This window comes from Chaetodon trifascialis, chromosome 1 (genome assembly GCF_039877785.1).
Source record: "Chaetodon trifascialis isolate fChaTrf1 chromosome 1, fChaTrf1.hap1, whole genome shotgun sequence".
NCBI classification, from domain to species: Eukaryota; Metazoa; Chordata; class Actinopteri; order Chaetodontiformes; family Chaetodontidae; genus Chaetodon; species Chaetodon trifascialis.
The window spans coordinates 25,686,360-25,703,762 of record NC_092056.1 but is presented as its reverse complement, the minus strand read 5'-3'; the positions used below and the strand labels follow the sequence as shown (position 1 = coordinate 25,703,762).

The window sequence follows — 17,403 nt, the reverse complement described above, 5'->3', positions numbered from 1 at the left end:
CTGGCACTGTGTATATGTACCTCCATCAGCCAACAGGGATGCATGCATGTACACACAGAACAAACACTTCCACACACTTTTTTTTTTTTTCACTTTCATGTCTCACGTGCACACAGACACACACACACCGACACGCACACACACACAGATGCATGCACATACAGGACACACAGGCTTTTTATTTTCTCACAGCTGTGTTCAGATATCAAACAGAGCCCGCTGAGAGAGAACAAACACGCTGACGAGGAAAGATTAGTTGGTCACAGAGGGCACTGGCACACACAGACACACACACGCGTGCACAAACACACACATAAATGCATGCACAGGTTCTGCTCAGAAGTTAAATGATTGCCAGTGGTGCAACAAATTACAAAAGGCTACATGGCTTGACCTTACAGCAGAGCAGTGACAGAAGAACTTCAAATAGAAACAAAGGATCCTGCATGAAATACAGATTAAGGCCAAACGAAAGGAGACAGCAGCTTTAAGTGTTTAATAGACTGTTTACACACCCTGAGCCACCAGCACCGCTTCAGTGCGCTTTGGCACTGATTATGAACTGAAGTACTGGGAATGATGGGATAGGAAGTGGATACTTCGATACTAGGGAGTGGGCATATGTGGGAGTACTTGCTTTTTATGCATGTTACATATCTAATGGTGTGGCAGTGGGTTGCACTTCGTATTATTTGCTGAAATGGTGACCACATGGCTGAAAAATGAGAGAAAACAGCTCAGCCTGGACAAAACAGCAACTTCTCCAATACCAATCACAGGATCAACATATTTTCATCTCAAAACTCCTCATTCAACTCCATGACGCCAGTTGCATAGCAACCCTGAAGCTGCCTCAAAAGTCAGTGATTTGCTTAAGGACATTTGCAAATTGTGTCTCTGAACAACAACCTGTCACCGCCTTGAACACTGAAAAGACAGTAAATGAGATTCTTTCCTCTTATGTTCTAATCATTTTTGTGACTCTTTCATCCTGCGAAACATCCACAGAGACCAACAGTAACCTAACCTTCAATACTTTTTTACATTTTAAATAGACAATGGTTCTTCGGATGAAGGGAAAAAGTTGGGCTGGACATGTAGTAAGATCAGCAAAGGTAAGGAGGCAAGTGTGTTTTGTCCAAAACCAAGGTGACGACCAGTTGGCAGGCGCTCATTGAGCCAGTCAGTCATCCAAACATTCGACAAGTGTTGCAGCCAGTTAGCAGACTGCAAAGCAGTCAGTCAGTCAACAAGAGAAGAACTGATCCCCCCTCAGAAAGCTGGCAGCCTGGAGCCTGAACAGTCCAGTGCATATTTGTAGCGTCGGGGGAATCTACACAGTACCCAGTAAAAACACATCTGGTTTAAAAATAAAAAGGCGGGCTGGTGTGTGTGTGCTGGGGCAGGCAGGACTTGGACTGCTGCCTTTTTTCTAAACAGGCAGGCAGCCAGAGAGGTTCCGCAGCACTGAAAGATGCCATGGCTGACTGAATGACTGTTTCCAGCCAGGTATGTACACACAGTTTGATCTCTGGCAGCAGACCCGAGGGCGAGGCTATTCTCTGTTGCACCTTGGAAGTGCACTGAATTCAACTTTGCTGAACACTTGAACAGGATAAAAGCAAACGCATCACCTGTCAGACCATGACCCAACTGCTACACATGGATTTGTTCTGGATTTTATTTTATACTTTAAGACCAATTATGAAGCGCTTCCTTTGCTGCAATCATTCCATCCTCCCTCCACAGAGAGGCCACGGTCAGCGGCAGAATAGTGCACGAGTGGAGCGGACAGGGATGGTGGATGCCTGAATGTGGGCTATCTAGTTGAAGGACTGTCATTTTAATGATTTCCTTTGAGAGCTGTGAAATGATCTTCAGATAGCAGATCATCACTATACCAAAGGAGGCAAGAGATTACAGCGCTTTGACAACAGTGGAAATAACTATCCCTGTGAGCATAAAATGATCAAAAATGCTAGAAAAGGAAAAGATCTGGAGATGCGTTATTTCCTGGCACGTTGCTTGTGCTTGAATGGTTTACACTGTACTACTAGTCCTATGTTAGTTAGTATAAAGGATTATTCACAGTTGCTGTTCTTGGTAAGAGGAGTGATGATGTGTTTTGTGACTCCAGGCCAGGAGAGATGTTGGGATGTGAAATGCTGGTTGGAATGAAGTCATTTGGCCAAGTGCCTGTTTCCATCTGAGGCCAGAGGAAACCGTTAGCCCGCCGCTGCCTTTTTCCCACACCATCATATCGCCCTCGCTTTCTTTCCCTCTCCCTCTCTCTCTTTCACACACACACACATGCACCAGCACATACACACACGCACATCCTTGCTATTTCAACCCTTGGGTGAAAAGAGGAGCTGACATCAGGAACAAGTTTAGAAAGTGACAATAGACTGAAGAGAGGTGTTACATATACCAGAGCGGCCCCCTTCATAGATACAGGATTTTCCTCTCAGTCTGCTCTGCTTCTGGATGTCACAGGCAGCAGACAGTATGGTCAACATGACTTTCTGTGGGACACGTCAAATATCTACTGTGATGTAGTTCATTTACTTTATGTGGAATGATTCAAAGTCTAGTCAGCGCATATTAGTTTAGATTAAAGCTAATACTCATCATGCAACAGGAAATCGTTCAGTTTTGAGTCACTCGCTTAGATTGAATTAAAAAAAATCAGCCTTGTTTAGTTGATGGTTATTAGCAAATAGCTAGGTCTAGATTCTACAACTTTCATACCCTTTATAATTGGTCAAGTCTAATCAATTTTATTTATACATCCCAATATCATAAATCACAAATTAGCCTCAAAGGATATTCTAATCTGTACAGCATACGACAACCTCTATCCTTAGACCCTCGATTCAGAAAAGGTAAACTTCCCAAAAGAAAAACCTTTAATGGGGAAAAGAAGGAAGAATCCTCAGGAGGGGCAACAGTGGGGGGACGCCTCTTCCAGGACAGACAGATTCGAATAAAAGTTGTGTACAGAATATAGCCACATCGTAAAATTACAGTATGAACAATCGCCTGTAAACATGTATGAATAAAAAGATCCAATTTATTTTACAAATCTCATTACTTTAATTAGTTACAGTTTCATGACACTTGACTTTCCTGTGTTTGCTACAAGGAACACAAGAGTCTATTGCCATGCTAACAGCTCTGTGAGGCTGCACTCAGGCACAGTGGCACTTTGAGCTAAATGCTAACACCAGCGTGCTAACATGCGCACTAAGGCAATGTTAACATGCTGATGTTTAGCAGGTGAAATTAGGTGCTAATAATAGCCAATAAGTACCTAAGCACCAACGGATGATGGTTTGGCATGGCAAAAAAAGCAGGAGGGACAGCAGGAGCAGGAGCGGAGTAACAACACACCAAAAAATGATCAGGACAAAGAACAAAATCAGTTTTTTAATCATACACATAACACTCCCACTGAGCTGTATGGCTAGTACAGCTACAGATATTTTGCTGGAGGCATCTGTTAATTACAAACATCTGATTCAACCTTCCACCGTACTCATGAGCTAAACTACCTGCAAGGTATAAACCTTGGTTGGTTGGATCCATCACTGTGTACAGGAAGGGAACGTCTTGTGATTAATACCACAACACTTTGACTAACAATCAACGAGACTAACTGCTGTGCTGCAGCCAAAAGAAAAACCCAAGTCACAGTGGAAAAATGGCATAAAGGGTTCTTATATGTAGTGCAGTTTGGACTTTAAATAGCACTTTTGGGTGCTATAAAGATCTCATGTAGAAAGATTCCATAGAACACCCAGTTCAAATGGTTTGACACAGGACCGTTATGGTACAGTAATAAGACCTTTGAGAGAGAGCAAAATGTCCCAACTAAGAACATCAGTGGACTTTACATTCTGTTTTAGCTTTATAGCTTTTTAGACAAGTGCCCACTAGCCTGACCAAGTAATCCCGGAAAGACCTTTAACTATCCGAGCCTCATTAAGTTTTATACACAGTTATTCCACAGAGATGGACAGAGCACAGGCATCTGTCTTGGTGTCATATACAGCATACCCATGCAGCGTATATCCAGAGACCGCACTCCACCCCAGAATAATCAGCACTCTGTGTCTGGAGGGCCACTATCAACAACCATGCAATCATCTCCCAGGGTGCAACACAGCAAAACCCATCACAGCATCCCTGGCAGACAACTACAGGTTTGCCCCAACATGTTGAAGCACTTGGTGACAGTTATGATTATGTTTTACTTAAGAAATAACTTTTTCTGGGCAGCTTTTAAGAGCAAGTGTGATCAGGCCATTAAAAACTGAGTCGGAGGAGCTTAAGCTGCTAAATTACTTCACAAAACTCTCTTTAATGGACTTAATTTGCTGTAATAATGTCATTAATTATCTTCGACTTCCCTTTAATGCTTTACTTTTATGATTTCAGTCCTGCTTTCATATTTCTTACCTTGTTTTTATTGCTTCTGCCATTGTTTTTTATCAGTTTGAAGCACTTAACGACTAGGTTTCACAGCCTCTGTTCAAATGACTGTTATTACTGTAAAAGTAGCAGCATTATCATACCAAGCAACTTTGTTTGAGAGTGCGCATAGGTAGCCTACCTTAATCAAAACCACGTCTACAGCTCTCTCTCCTTTGGCACAGAGGCTGTACCTCCGCTTGTGTCGTTCATACATTTTTCCTTAAATATCCAGAGCAGATTTACTGAACAGAAGGTTAAAATCCAGCAGAAACACTGTTGAGGAGAGCTGAAACTGTCTGCTCAGCTTCACATCTGGCCACAGAAGCAGCCTTCTCCCAGACTCCAGCTCTACTCCCTCCCTCCTTCTCTTCTTCCCTCCCTCCCTTTTCCTCTGTCGCCTCTCAACTTCTCTCCTGACTCATGCCTTTGCTCTCTCTCTATTTCCTCTCTCTCTTTTTCAGTGAGGCTGTGAACGGCTCTCTCTCATCCTGTAAATCAGCAGCTGAAGTGGTACATTGTTGGAGTGTGACAGATGACAGTAGGGCATTATGACTTCAGTTAATGTTATCCAATCATCAGAATTTATGCTGCTGAGATTCAACACCCCCTGCTGGAGGAGGACTGACGCCACCTGTGAGGGACCTTCAGGGAGTGATTGCGTTGGATCTGGCTGGTGGCCATGTTGAAAAAGGCTGGGAGTGATGTTATGGCAGTGCAAAAAAAGGTATCACTTCCATATTATTCCACGAGGGGAGAAGTTAGAGTTGGCCAGCTACTCCCAGTGCAGATGGCACTTGAGATATTTTTCCCACATGTGATGTGATGAATATCTCACAATATGACACGGGTCTCAAATAAAAAAAAATCTGCAAAAGTCGCATTGATGGTGACTGCTATGAGCAGCGTCCTGCTGTTACGCAATACATCACATCAAACTCTTCACACGTTCAACAAGAAATTGAAGTAACTGATTGTTTTCCCTTTTAATTACAATTTGCTTAGAACCATTTAATCAGGCAACAGAATATGGAAAAACAAGAAAATGACAAATAGTATTGTTGTGATTTCACAACATTGTGTTGCGTAAGCTTGCGTATGTGAGAATAAAAACTAAAACCACCATAAAACTGACTTGATACAAATCTGCTGGAAATGTGTAAACCTCCCAGTACTTATTATTTCTTACTGCGTATTGCAATTTGATTTATTTGCTGTCTATATTTTGAAGTATCTACTCCCCAAACAACTCAAATCAAATCAACCAACCAGCGATATTTTTCACAGATCCATACAAGAAGGGCCAATAAATAACCTACAACTGGCACGAACAAACAGAAGTTTGTCACTGTCTTTATGATAAATTATGACACGCGTTACATATAAAATCACAAAGGTCTGCACCACCTCCAAAATCAAACTCACAGTACACTCCAGGGTAAAGAGACAGCCTGCACTCTGTGGTTAAGCACCTCCTGGATGGTGTTCAGATCCATGTAAACATGTGGTAGTCCCTACAGACTAGTAGTCCTTCACATGAGAATACAGCTTTGACATCAGGTCCTGCCCTTCGCTGGCCAACAGCACAGGGGTATGAATCAAGGTAGCCACAAACAAATCAAACTCTCCCCTAATCCAAACTCTGACCCACACAAAGCTCCAGGTGTTTCTGTGCTCATGGAGACTGTAAACGATCCGTTGAACCAAACAGACCACAGAGTTTGCACAGAACGTATAAACTTTGAATATAATTTGCTGTTTGGTGGATTTGAAAACAGAGTATCTCCATATTGCTCTGCTGTAGTCCATAGTGCAGTGTTTCCCCTACCATTGTACAGGCCTGGTGGGCCGCCAGGCCATGGAGACCCCCGTCAGGCCAGAAAGAAAAAAAAAAAAAAATCAATATGCCAAAAATAAGCCACCTATCCATTCATTCATAAATCAATAATCATTCACATTTAGGAGCGCCTCTGTGCAGCTCAACATGAGTCAACCTGCTTCGTTGCCTAGTAACAATGCGAGTACCACTGCTGAGAGCGCGGGCGTATTTTATGGGATGTTTAAGGTTTGTCGCTAGCCAACTATGTCGCCGCCGAATAAAAGAAAAAATATCGCAGGCGACAGACAACTTAATATAAAGAAGTTTTTCTGCCAGACTCTGGAGCCAAGGAAAATAGATGAAGGGAGAGGAGCAGAGGCAACTCAAAAAAAAAAAAAAAAAAAGACAGGTGCAGGTGAGACGGAAAAAAGTGGGGCAGATTGCAGTGGAGAGGGAGGCTGCTCGAGGACCATTACTGCCACTGACACCTGTCCGACTGGACGGCAATTCATCGAATCGATCATGTCCATCAGCAAGCATCGCGCCACAGCTGTAACTACTTCCAGAGAAGAGAAAAGATGGCTAGCAGAGAATGTGAAGGAAGGATGGCGACTGTGGTGAAGGAGAACTCGATTGTTTCTCTACGTGAAACTCCATTTTTTCTTCAGTTGGATGTGGACAAGAAGAGGGTGAAGGATTTGGGACCCGACTGTCCGGATTTAAACATTTCACAGCAGACTATTCAAACGCACTGATGAGTGCTCCTTCTATACGCACAGCGCACGAAAAAAAAAAGATACTCACAGCGCGCACACTGTCGGGATTCGGGAGACTGCAAGAATGACATGGCTAGCAACTGCAACTCCATCATTTCATTAAGGGAATTACCGTTCAGTCGTCGAGTGATGAGTGAGTGTGTTATTAAATGGTGAGTTGTGTTATGTTGTGCTCTCCAAATGTTGGATTGTAAATAGTTGTATTGATTGCATATTGCCAGCCCAATACTGTATATACTGAACATGTTCTGTTAAGATTTGATTAATTCTAGTTTTGATGATAGTGTAATTTGATTTGATTATTGCTATGGCATCCATGGTGCTTGTAAATTGTAGACTGTGCTAACAGTGATTTCATGGGCAAAATAGTAGATGACAATGTATCTGTTGATGGCCATGGTGGAAGTGTTTTATTGTGGAACCTAATTTATTGTATTTGAGACATTTAACTTGATATAGCTTTACAGAAATACTGTACACTATGTACAATTCATGTCTGGTGTTGCCATCTAGTGGTTGAACAGGAAAACCATATTAAACAATACAATGTAACACTGTAAAGTTAGCTATCTGACTTTTATTTCTTATTATTTTAATCATTGAACGGGTCATCTTAGCCATCATCGCAACAATTGCCCCCCCTGAGAAATTTGTCAGGAGCCGCCACTGACTAAGGGGTCATTTTTCCCCAGGCACTGTCAAATGTATGTAACTCTGTTATAATACACGAATAAAAAACTTCTATGTTTAATGTTTGTCAAATGTTTAAATTATTTATAACTGATAGAATCTCAATTATGTGTAGGAAATTCTGCTACCGCAATGCCTTTGTGATGTTCTTCTCTAAACCGAGAAAAATCAAGTGCAGCACAGAACAATGCACACTGTGTGGTTGAAGTGCCAATGTGTAATCAAGCATGTTCCATTTGTATGCAATAAATGCACCTTATTAAGTCACCCTCTCCTTGCAATCTTGAATACAGTCTGCGTGAACAAAAATTTGAATGCAAATATAATGACTGCAGAATTGCCGACTGCTTGCTGTGCCACCTGACTTAATCCAACTGCGCCAATACACCATCCAACGCGTCTCGTCTGTTTAGGATTTTTTCGGTGGGTACCACCGGGCCTGAAAAAAATTCTAGGGGAAACACTAATAGTGTATAGACTAAAAAGTAAGTGGAGCCCAACAACTTCCCAGGTGGTGTTACTCTGTAATCTGTCCACATTATGAAGAGGTAAAAAAAAAATATGCATGCACGCGCACAAACACACACACACACACACACACACACACACACACACACACACGCACACGCACACGCACACTCACACTCACACTCACACACATTACATAAAATGAAGCATAGAGCAAGTTCAGGCAGGCCACGGAGGTCAAGCTCAATTGGCATTCTAGCCTCATTGGCTGATGGCTCAGCTGATCTCAGACCAGCCCACATCAGCTGACAGCTCAGCTGATTGGCACATCTCAAACGGCGCCTTCTATTTAATCTGTCATAGCCTGTTCACCCTGGTTTAAAACCCACCTCCACCCAGCTGCACCTTTATGCCATGGCTGACTTTATCAGTGTCATTTCTGTTGTCACTGATGCCTGCTCTGTTCTGTTCCCTGGGGGATCTTTACTGCTGCTCTCTTTGCTTATTGCCATTCCATGTAGGCACATGGAAGAGCAGAGAGGTGCTTGCTCTGCTTCAGGCTTTTAATGTAAGCGTGTGAAAGGGCAGGGAGGTCCCAGAACAGAGCCAAAAACCACCAAATGTAATGTAATGTACGGTCTATTAACAAATATACTTTGACTAAAGTGGTCCTGACTGAACTTACATTCATTTCCTGGAGACTTACCCGAACCATAACCATATCCACGACCTGCCTAACCCTAACCTTAACCCCAGTCTCCACCCTAAAATTGAATGCTTTCCATTATGGGGACCTGCATTTTGTCTCCACAAGTAAGAGTCCCCACAATATGAGGAACAAACAGCCACACACACACACACACACACACACACACACACACACACACACACACACACACACACACACACACACACAAAGCTGCTCTTTCACATGGCCTTGCCCACAGATGGAAAAATACACATTTTTCACACTCTTTCACACCGCAGTGATTAATGAGATTGGCGGAATTGGCCCTTTGCTGTGAAGTCCACTCACTTGATGAGCTGTTAACCTTCAAAAATGAATATGGCAGGTGAAATGGCATCTCCAAAGCTGCCGCTGCATTCACAGCCTTGTTACAGAACAAATCTGTGAATACAGCAACTCCCCGCATAAACAAAAGCAACAATGGTGATCAAATGTGTTTATTTAATGGGCCTTGACAGCAGCACATCTAACATTACAGTTACTTTCTCCTCTTCCAGTAGGTACTGCCAGGTGGTGGAGGACGTTTTCACATCCTTTACTTAAACCACAGTAAAAATCCACCATTAGAAGTATAAATCTTGCATTGAAAAAGTTCCTTAAGTGAAATATGTACTGTAAGTACATTTAGGAAACATACTTTTCAATGCTGAAAAACGTCCCTGTGACTGTTACACTATTACATACTGTTATCATGTTGTTATGTTATTATGACTCATGCACAAACGTTAAAGCAGGGTTATACTTTTGTAGTTGGTTGAGGACTGTGACTAATGATTCTTTTCATTACACATGAATCAGATGATTATTTTCTCCATTCATCAAGTGATTGTTTGAAAAAAATAAAACTACATTCCACCACTGTGCCTTGCAAAGACCTCGTGGCATGTACATGTTTACATGAATCCCAATTGCAGAAATAAATAAATAAATAAAAAATCTTGGTCTGATTTAAACATATTTCTAATGGTGCACTGCGGACAGGGCTCACAGCGGCTGACAAAGAAAAAACAAAAAACAGAGAGCACCATTAACATTACAGGTCAAAGTGCCAACTTGTGTACTCCAATATATACAAAAGAATAGCAATCCTGATAAAGATGTCTCATATGCTGAATCAACCAAGACTAATTTATCCCTAAATCTTGTCAAACACTGACACATATGACTTTAATAGCCTCATTAACCTGTCATTGTGATTCTGTTATCCAGTCAGTTGTATTCTCCTTCTGTTATCTGGTTTTATGACCTCCATATATAATTCACATTGCCCACTTTTTATGTTTTTTACAAAGGTTTCTTTGATTTCATACACACATTATTCACTTATTATGATAAAAGTGCTACATAAATTATGATGATTGATGATGATTGCTCTTATCTTAAAATTACATTTCAGACACTTACAGCTCTCCAGTATGTGAACATGCAATGTACTCCTACAGTACTCCAGTTTACTCCCCCAGCATGACTCCAAATTGCCTGTTCGTCATAGAAATTACAGGAGATTTCAACAGGATCAAATGGCAGGTCATTAAATTCTCTCTCCGCTGGAAAAGGAAAAACCTTCAATGATGCCTTTGAGGCTACATCGCCCTCTGCTGGTGACCCCAGTGTCCTGCAGGCTGCGCACATCCTTTGCAGTCAAACATCTGGCATTCAGAACAAGCCACTGACCTAAACCGCAACCCAGGAATAAGCAGAGCCACTCCAGTCTATGGCTGCTGAGGAATCTGTCAGTCAGCAACATTTCAGAGTAAAGCCTTGTCTGCTGAAGATCGCATCCATGTGCTCGGCTTAGACAGTACATGAACTGCATAACAAGACTCCCACTGGACGAGGGAGGGAGATCCTGTTGAATTTCACGGTAAAGTAAATGTGGAGGTCATGCTTAAGGACACTCCAAGAGGTGACGGATTTACAAAAAACAGAGAAATTGAAAGATTTTAATGAGAGGGAAAAATGTTCCAGACAGCTTTTATTCCTTAACTCCCTGCAAATCTCAAGTTAGCATATCAAGTTCCTCATAAGCAAATTCTGCCATTCCTCCTCCCCCGAAAGTTGTTGCCATACTTTACTAGATATATTTTGCAATTCACGGTTACTCCTGCAAAAGTGTTCCATTTTTAATAAAATGCTAAATGCTGTCACTGTTTAAGCAAGGTAAAAACTTTTCTATGGGTGCTTTTAACATAAAAAGTGATTAACAATAGACTTTCTTTCTGCACAACAAAACATTTAGGAGACACGCTGGGAAAACCAGATGCAGTGCAAGCTTAACTTTGAATCTACAGATGAATGAACTTGTCTTGAATTATGCTGTGTCATATATATTCACTGTACCTGTTTGATAAAACTCACTGTTGTGTACAGCACATATGAGAAAGACTGTAAATCGCGCCTTTCTTAAAAAATAAAATCAAAATAAATGGTTGGCTATAATGTTGATGGGATGCATAACCGCCTACTTGATGTGTTTGCTACATTTCCCTCTGGTACAGCAGGTGGCAGTGTGTAGAACATTAACTCATCATTCACTCAAACATTACCCGCCAACGACACAAGCAGAAGAAGGAGGACGAACATGAGAGGGATGGAGTCCCTGCCGAAAAGGCTAAAAGTTTTTGCAAGTATCTCTGCAAATGGGAGGAGGAGGCTCACACGGAAGGAAAGGTGACATGAGCCGGCATGACAAATCTGCAAAGCATAAGAGCGTGCACAGGCACAGAAACATGCTCCATCATTTACTGAATTCACACCATATCTGCAGCCCTTTTTCATAATCACGCTCTTCTACCAATTCTCTGTCTTGCCAGTAGCTTCTCTCAAAATCACAGAACCATAATGTGTCAGTGATGTGTACATTTCCTTCAAGTAATACATATTTAAACTAAGTGCTGAATTTATTTGCCCTTCAGTGTTTTCATTATATAATGCAGGGATGTTCACAGCATTTCACTTTCAACCAGGTATCTGACTCTGACCACCTGACTGTAGTCACTTACTGTAGGAACTAGTTAACCCAAATGCTTTGATATTTTAAAGCAACTGGTTGACTAGTACTGGCTTTATGATTCACTGTGTGTACCCTGGGGTGGGACAGCACACGGTGTGGTGCCGGAAACTTTCCTGTGTTTTCAAATCCCAATGTTGCCAGCTAACAATTTGTCTTAGACTCATTTTGACCAAACCTACAACAAAGCTGAGCTTGATAGAGTAAGAGACTTTGAGCTTACCGTGAAGAAGTCTGGTTCCTCTGTTGAGCCATCTGCTTCCTCCCCTGCACCAGTTCGAGTTTCTTCAGACATGATAACTTCCACCTCTGGAGAAATGCACACAACACAAATCAATTCGATGACAAATCCTTCAATACAGGATACAATAACAAGTGTTTGGAGTAAAAGGAAATGAGACTTATCTGCCTTCACCTCGGATACACTGAGTTGACTGTGTGTAACAGTGATGTCACAGTTTTTGTCTATAGTTGTCATGTACTATCAAAGTTTTCCTGGGAGCAAAATTTCCCATAAGGACAATCACCATTTCAATGTAAATAAATTGACCCTTTGCTAAACCCCTCCTCTGAACACAACTGTCCAATCATAGCTTAGGAACTGCAACCAACTGCACCAGGAGGCCTGTTGATGTGGCGTGGAAGAAGAGAGATACTCTGTGTCACACTCCAGCAACCAAACATGCATCAAATACCATTACATTTACTCATGGCTTATTTCTTATATGCACAAATCCTAACCATCCAAAAATTCAAGGGTTATATTTGAACAAATAGCATTTTAATTAGCCTACTATTTGTTATTTTTGCATTTTATTTTAATAGCATGCTATAGGGTGAGCTAGCGACGTGTCATGTGTACAGAAAGCATGGGGGACCGGTTGGTCGAGGTGTGGCAACAGCATACAAGCCTCTCTGATGTTTTCTCCTCCTCCTATCACTACCTATATGTTCAAGAGAAAAACTGGCAGGAAAGCCAATATTACACTCATGTGTGTTTGTGTGCTTCACAGACCTCTTCTAGCAAACAAACTTCTATATGTCAATAGCCAGAATGATCCGCAGGGGCCAACGGGTCCGTTTTTTCTATTTCACACGAACAGTGTGAGCACTCAGGTTGTGGCTTCACAAGCGAAACATACAGTTTGAGCACGTAAATCATGAACTTTGGCTTTGCATCGTAAATGATTTACTCTTCCAGTAGGCCCAGGAGTTGGAATTTAACAACAACATTTCTAAAGCCGTACTGTATGGCTAGCTTATCTAAGGCAGGGCTTAGCAAAGGGGCAATTAATCATTTGTTTATTATATAACAGAGACCAAATGGTCCATTGATGGTACTGTATAATTACATTATAGGATCTATCTTGGAAGGCTTTGGTAAATGAACATGAAATGATGAATGCTAAAGGGAGTGTAAAAGTCTCGGAAATCAATCTCCATGAAAAAGAATTTCTGGCTTTCTGGTGCTTTTAAACATCTACTAGAATCCAGCCTGAATCTCCACGTCTTTCTTTCGAAACCATGAAACAACAGACAGCTTTTCTCTGAACATGATACCTGATGCTTGGTCACTGTCAGACTGTAAATATATCCCCTCGTTCATAATGACACCCCACTCTCTGTATGACGCACAGCACCAGCCTTGCCCTTGACCCTTCTTTATTAGACTTGGGTCCAATACAATTACTCCTGATGAGTGAAAATTGTCGACAGAGGAGTGCTGGAAGTTCACTTACAGAAGAGAGACTCTCACTTCCTGCTTCATGCTTACATCAGCTAGCTTGTGTATGTTTTTTCATAAAGAGCCCAGCCTTCTAGCTGTGCATCTGAGACTCGGTCACATGCATTGGTAATGTGACTGTGCCTGCTGACATTCAGCATACTGTAAGCCATGCATGCGTGCAGGAGACAGAGACAAACACAGACCATATGAATATAAAAGGAAGTGTTGTCAGACTGTACATGGCCTAAGGTATCAAAGATTTCTACTGGCTCAGTGTGGCCTGTTATGCAACATGTCACAGTGTTTCCCAGTGTGTCCCAGCATGAGCTGACATGGCAACACTGTTGCACTAATGTTACATTTTAGATAAAAGTGTTTTAAAATAACCCATTTTTAAAATAAAAGATGAATTCCAAAATAATTACTCAAATCCTCATTAGAGCCATAACATTGCAGAGAAAAAGCAAAAAGACTGAGTACAGGATGTCTTCACAACAGCAATATATTACTACAGAATGTCATCCCAAAAGCAAAGACCTTTCTGAGCACAGTTACGGTGAGCTAAGTTGCATTTAGCTTTGTGGAGCTATCGCCATTAATCAACAGAGAAGGACTGAATCTGATTTAGCATATTTGTTTAGGAATAGACTATGACAAACATATTGCCCTGTATGATGTAGTGAGTGTGTGGAACTAGAACAAACCTGATCTGGAACTGAAATAAATCAGCGTTTGCCCACCTTGAATTGCACTTCGTGAGGCTCCATCCACTGTGTCGAGACTCTTTGGACTGGCAGTCATCTCAGTCTCAACATGAAGTTTGTTTGATTGAGATGGTGGTTCTACTTCCAAGGCATTGACATCAGCACTGTCCGAAAGTGGAGTGACACCTTGTGATGAAGACGCATCTATCAGATTTTCTGAGTGCCTTAATCCGTTATCAGGTGACCTTTCATCTGCTGTCATCTCCGCATTATCCTGCTTGAGTTGCCGTAGCCCCAAATGCACATCGCTCTTTTCAGCTGAGTCCACTGCAGATTTATCACTGGTCTCTGTTGATCGATGGTCCCCTGCAACTGGGTCGGTCACTCCACCTTCTTCTACAACATATGGACTGGGATTTAATAAGACCGCACTGATGTCCTCTGACGTCAAATGTTCAATCCCTGCATTCAGTTCAGAGTTGTTGGCCTCTCCAGTTACACTTTGATCAAATTTCACCAGTGGAGGATCCCAACTCTCTGACGACGCTGGACCTAAGGATAGATACTCTTTGGAAAGTTCTGGGGCAACTTTCTCTCCTGTCCCCTCAGTATTCAAAGCCTCCATTGTCTGGAGGCTGGGTGACAGTTGTAATTCAGGCTCAGTGCCAGTCTGGCTGCAGTCTGTTGCTGTCAGTGTACTGACAGTGCTCAGCTCCAAGGGGAGCACTGCGTCCGCGGTTTGTGAATGTTCTTGGTTTTCACCAGGTTTTGAATCATTTGATTCCTCCCTCTTGAATCCGGTTGAGGACAGCTCTGCTACCTTGGCTTCAAGAGAGTCCTGATCCTCCACACTAGCATCATCCTGAGTGGGGTGGAATATCTCTGTTGTAGAGCTTCCAACTGATCTGAAGCTGCCATCATCATCACTGGAGATGCCATGGGTCATCCCTGAATCAAGATCAGCAGTTCTATTACTGGAGCTGGACATCATTTCAGGTGACGGATCTGTCCGTATATCTTCCATAGGGTTACTGGGCTCGTCAAAATTAGACAAACTGGTACTGTCAATATTGCATCTAGAAGGTTCAGCTATGTCTCCACCATCTAACTCTGTACCACTGGCCGTTCTAGTACAATTCCCAGAATGACAACCAGTTTCTGGAGCCAAGTCCCACTGCTGCTCTGTAGCGTAATCCCTAACAGCTGTTTCCTGGTTTTGTTCCAGGCTGTTTATGTCTGGCGGAGGTTCCCCCTCGTGGAGGCCTGCTATCAAGAGACGTGGAACAGCAGAGTCAGGTTCCTTGATTACATCACTGCAGTCTATCAGTGATGGGTTGTGGAGGTCCCCTGGGGTTGATAAAAGGTCTGTTAACCCTTCACTCTCTGCCCTCTCTTCATCTAAAGAGAGCCCATGACAGAGCTCCTGGCTAAGTTTCACCTCTTCTTCCCTGACATTCTCTCTGTCCTGACAGCACTCCTTCATTTGAGAATCAGAGGTGTCAGATCCCTCAGAGCCCTCTGATGACAGGGACTGGCCCATGACTGAAACTTTGGTGTCTCCACTGGGCGTTATTAGATCTGTTGACTCTGAGTTGGTCTCCTCCTCCCTCCTTCTAGATGTGTTGGCCTCTGCTTCCTGCTCTGATATTTCCTTTCCCTTCGTGGCCTCCTGTCCTTCCCAGATCGCAGCGTCTCCTCTATCAGTTTCCTCTGCCTGTTTACCGCAGCCTGCTGGTGGTAGGTTTCCCACAGTGAGACTCTCCCCTTCTGCCTCACTCTGTGCTCCTTCACTCCTGTCACACACACTCAAACTCTGGGTGGAAACGACACGCTGTTCCCTTCCCTCCTCCTCCGTTTGGCAGTAATCTCCCTCGGTGTTTGAACTGAGACACACCCAGTCCTCTGGTTGGCGGAGGCCATGCTCCTGGGGACGTACCTCTGATGTTGCAGTACTCACAGACAAACTCCAGTCTTTCTCTGTATTCCCAGACTCACCATGTTCACAATCAACACTACTGCTGCTTTCCGCTGAGCAGTTTTCTATCCAGCTCGCTCCTGCTGTTGTATCCAGGCACTGTGATGCTAGAGCAGGCTCCTGTAGTCGCTCCTGACAGGTTATCACTGTTTCTACATCATCACAACATTCAGCAGCTGTATGCAGAGAATCGAACTGCAGCTCCAGTACAGAAACTTTCTGCAGAATACAGAAAAGGAGGAGAATACATGTTAGCTTTTCCCTCAGAGAAACCAACAGAGGTGCTACGTAGGTCTTATCAATCGTCAGCTCGGTGATTGCATAAGGTGTTCCACCGGTTATACAAATTAGGCTTGAAGGTTAAAAAAATGAGGGCAGTGAAAAGACAAACAATCTAACAATGTTCAGCAGCAGCACAGGCCCTGGGCGAAGCCAACGTGAGTAGAGATGGTGTGCTAAAAGGGCAGGGTGGCGTGACTCACCTTGGCATGGAGATGGCATATCAAGTGCAGCAGCTGCTCCACACTCCTCTGAAGGGTCGGGGGGTCGTGGCCAGGGTGGATGCTCAGCGTCAGAGTGTATGTGTTCAGCCTGGGGAAGTGGCAAACCACCCGGGCGTCTGTAGAGACCAGCTGGACAATCTCAGTCCCTTTGTCCGTCTCTGTGTCCGTCTCAGCCCTGCCGTGAAATAAACACTGAGATCATCCCGAAATGTCTGTATTGTGATTGGCTAACACAGCACCGAACTGCTTTCAAGAAAAGGTCTTAAAAGTGACATCATCGTATCCACACTCCCCCTTTTCTTACAGTAATCCATGCGTCTTGCTGTCTGTTTTTCTCCAGAGTGGGAAAGGCCACAGGTCAAATGCTGTGGTTGTTTGTCTATTCTAGTAGTTTAGTAGTAATCAAGCAACCTAGTGAATCTGTAAAGTAATAATGTAGCTAGTAAATGTTAAAAGGATACAGACACTGTGGCCAGTCTTCCAAAAATCTTCCCTTCCTTCCCAGTAGTAA

General features: G+C 42.9%; 1 protein-coding gene across 4 annotated transcripts in view; it reads right to left on the bottom strand.

Annotated features, from left to right (window-relative positions):
- Nucleotides 1-17,403, bottom strand: part of LOC139348977 (A-kinase anchor protein 13) — a 108,269-nt gene that overhangs the window by 54,189 nt on the left and 36,677 nt on the right. For all 4 annotated transcript variants that reach the window (XM_070989455.1, XM_070989531.1, XM_070989616.1 and 1 more), the window contains exons 7-9: nt 16,872-17,067; nt 14,451-16,608; nt 12,208-12,293 (exon numbers count right to left, since the gene is read on the bottom strand). In XM_070989455.1, coding sequence (XP_070845556.1) covers nt 12,208-12,293; nt 14,451-16,608; nt 16,872-17,067 — 2,440 coding nt within the window. The remainder of the gene's footprint in view (nt 1-12,207; nt 12,294-14,450; nt 16,609-16,871; nt 17,068-17,403) is intronic.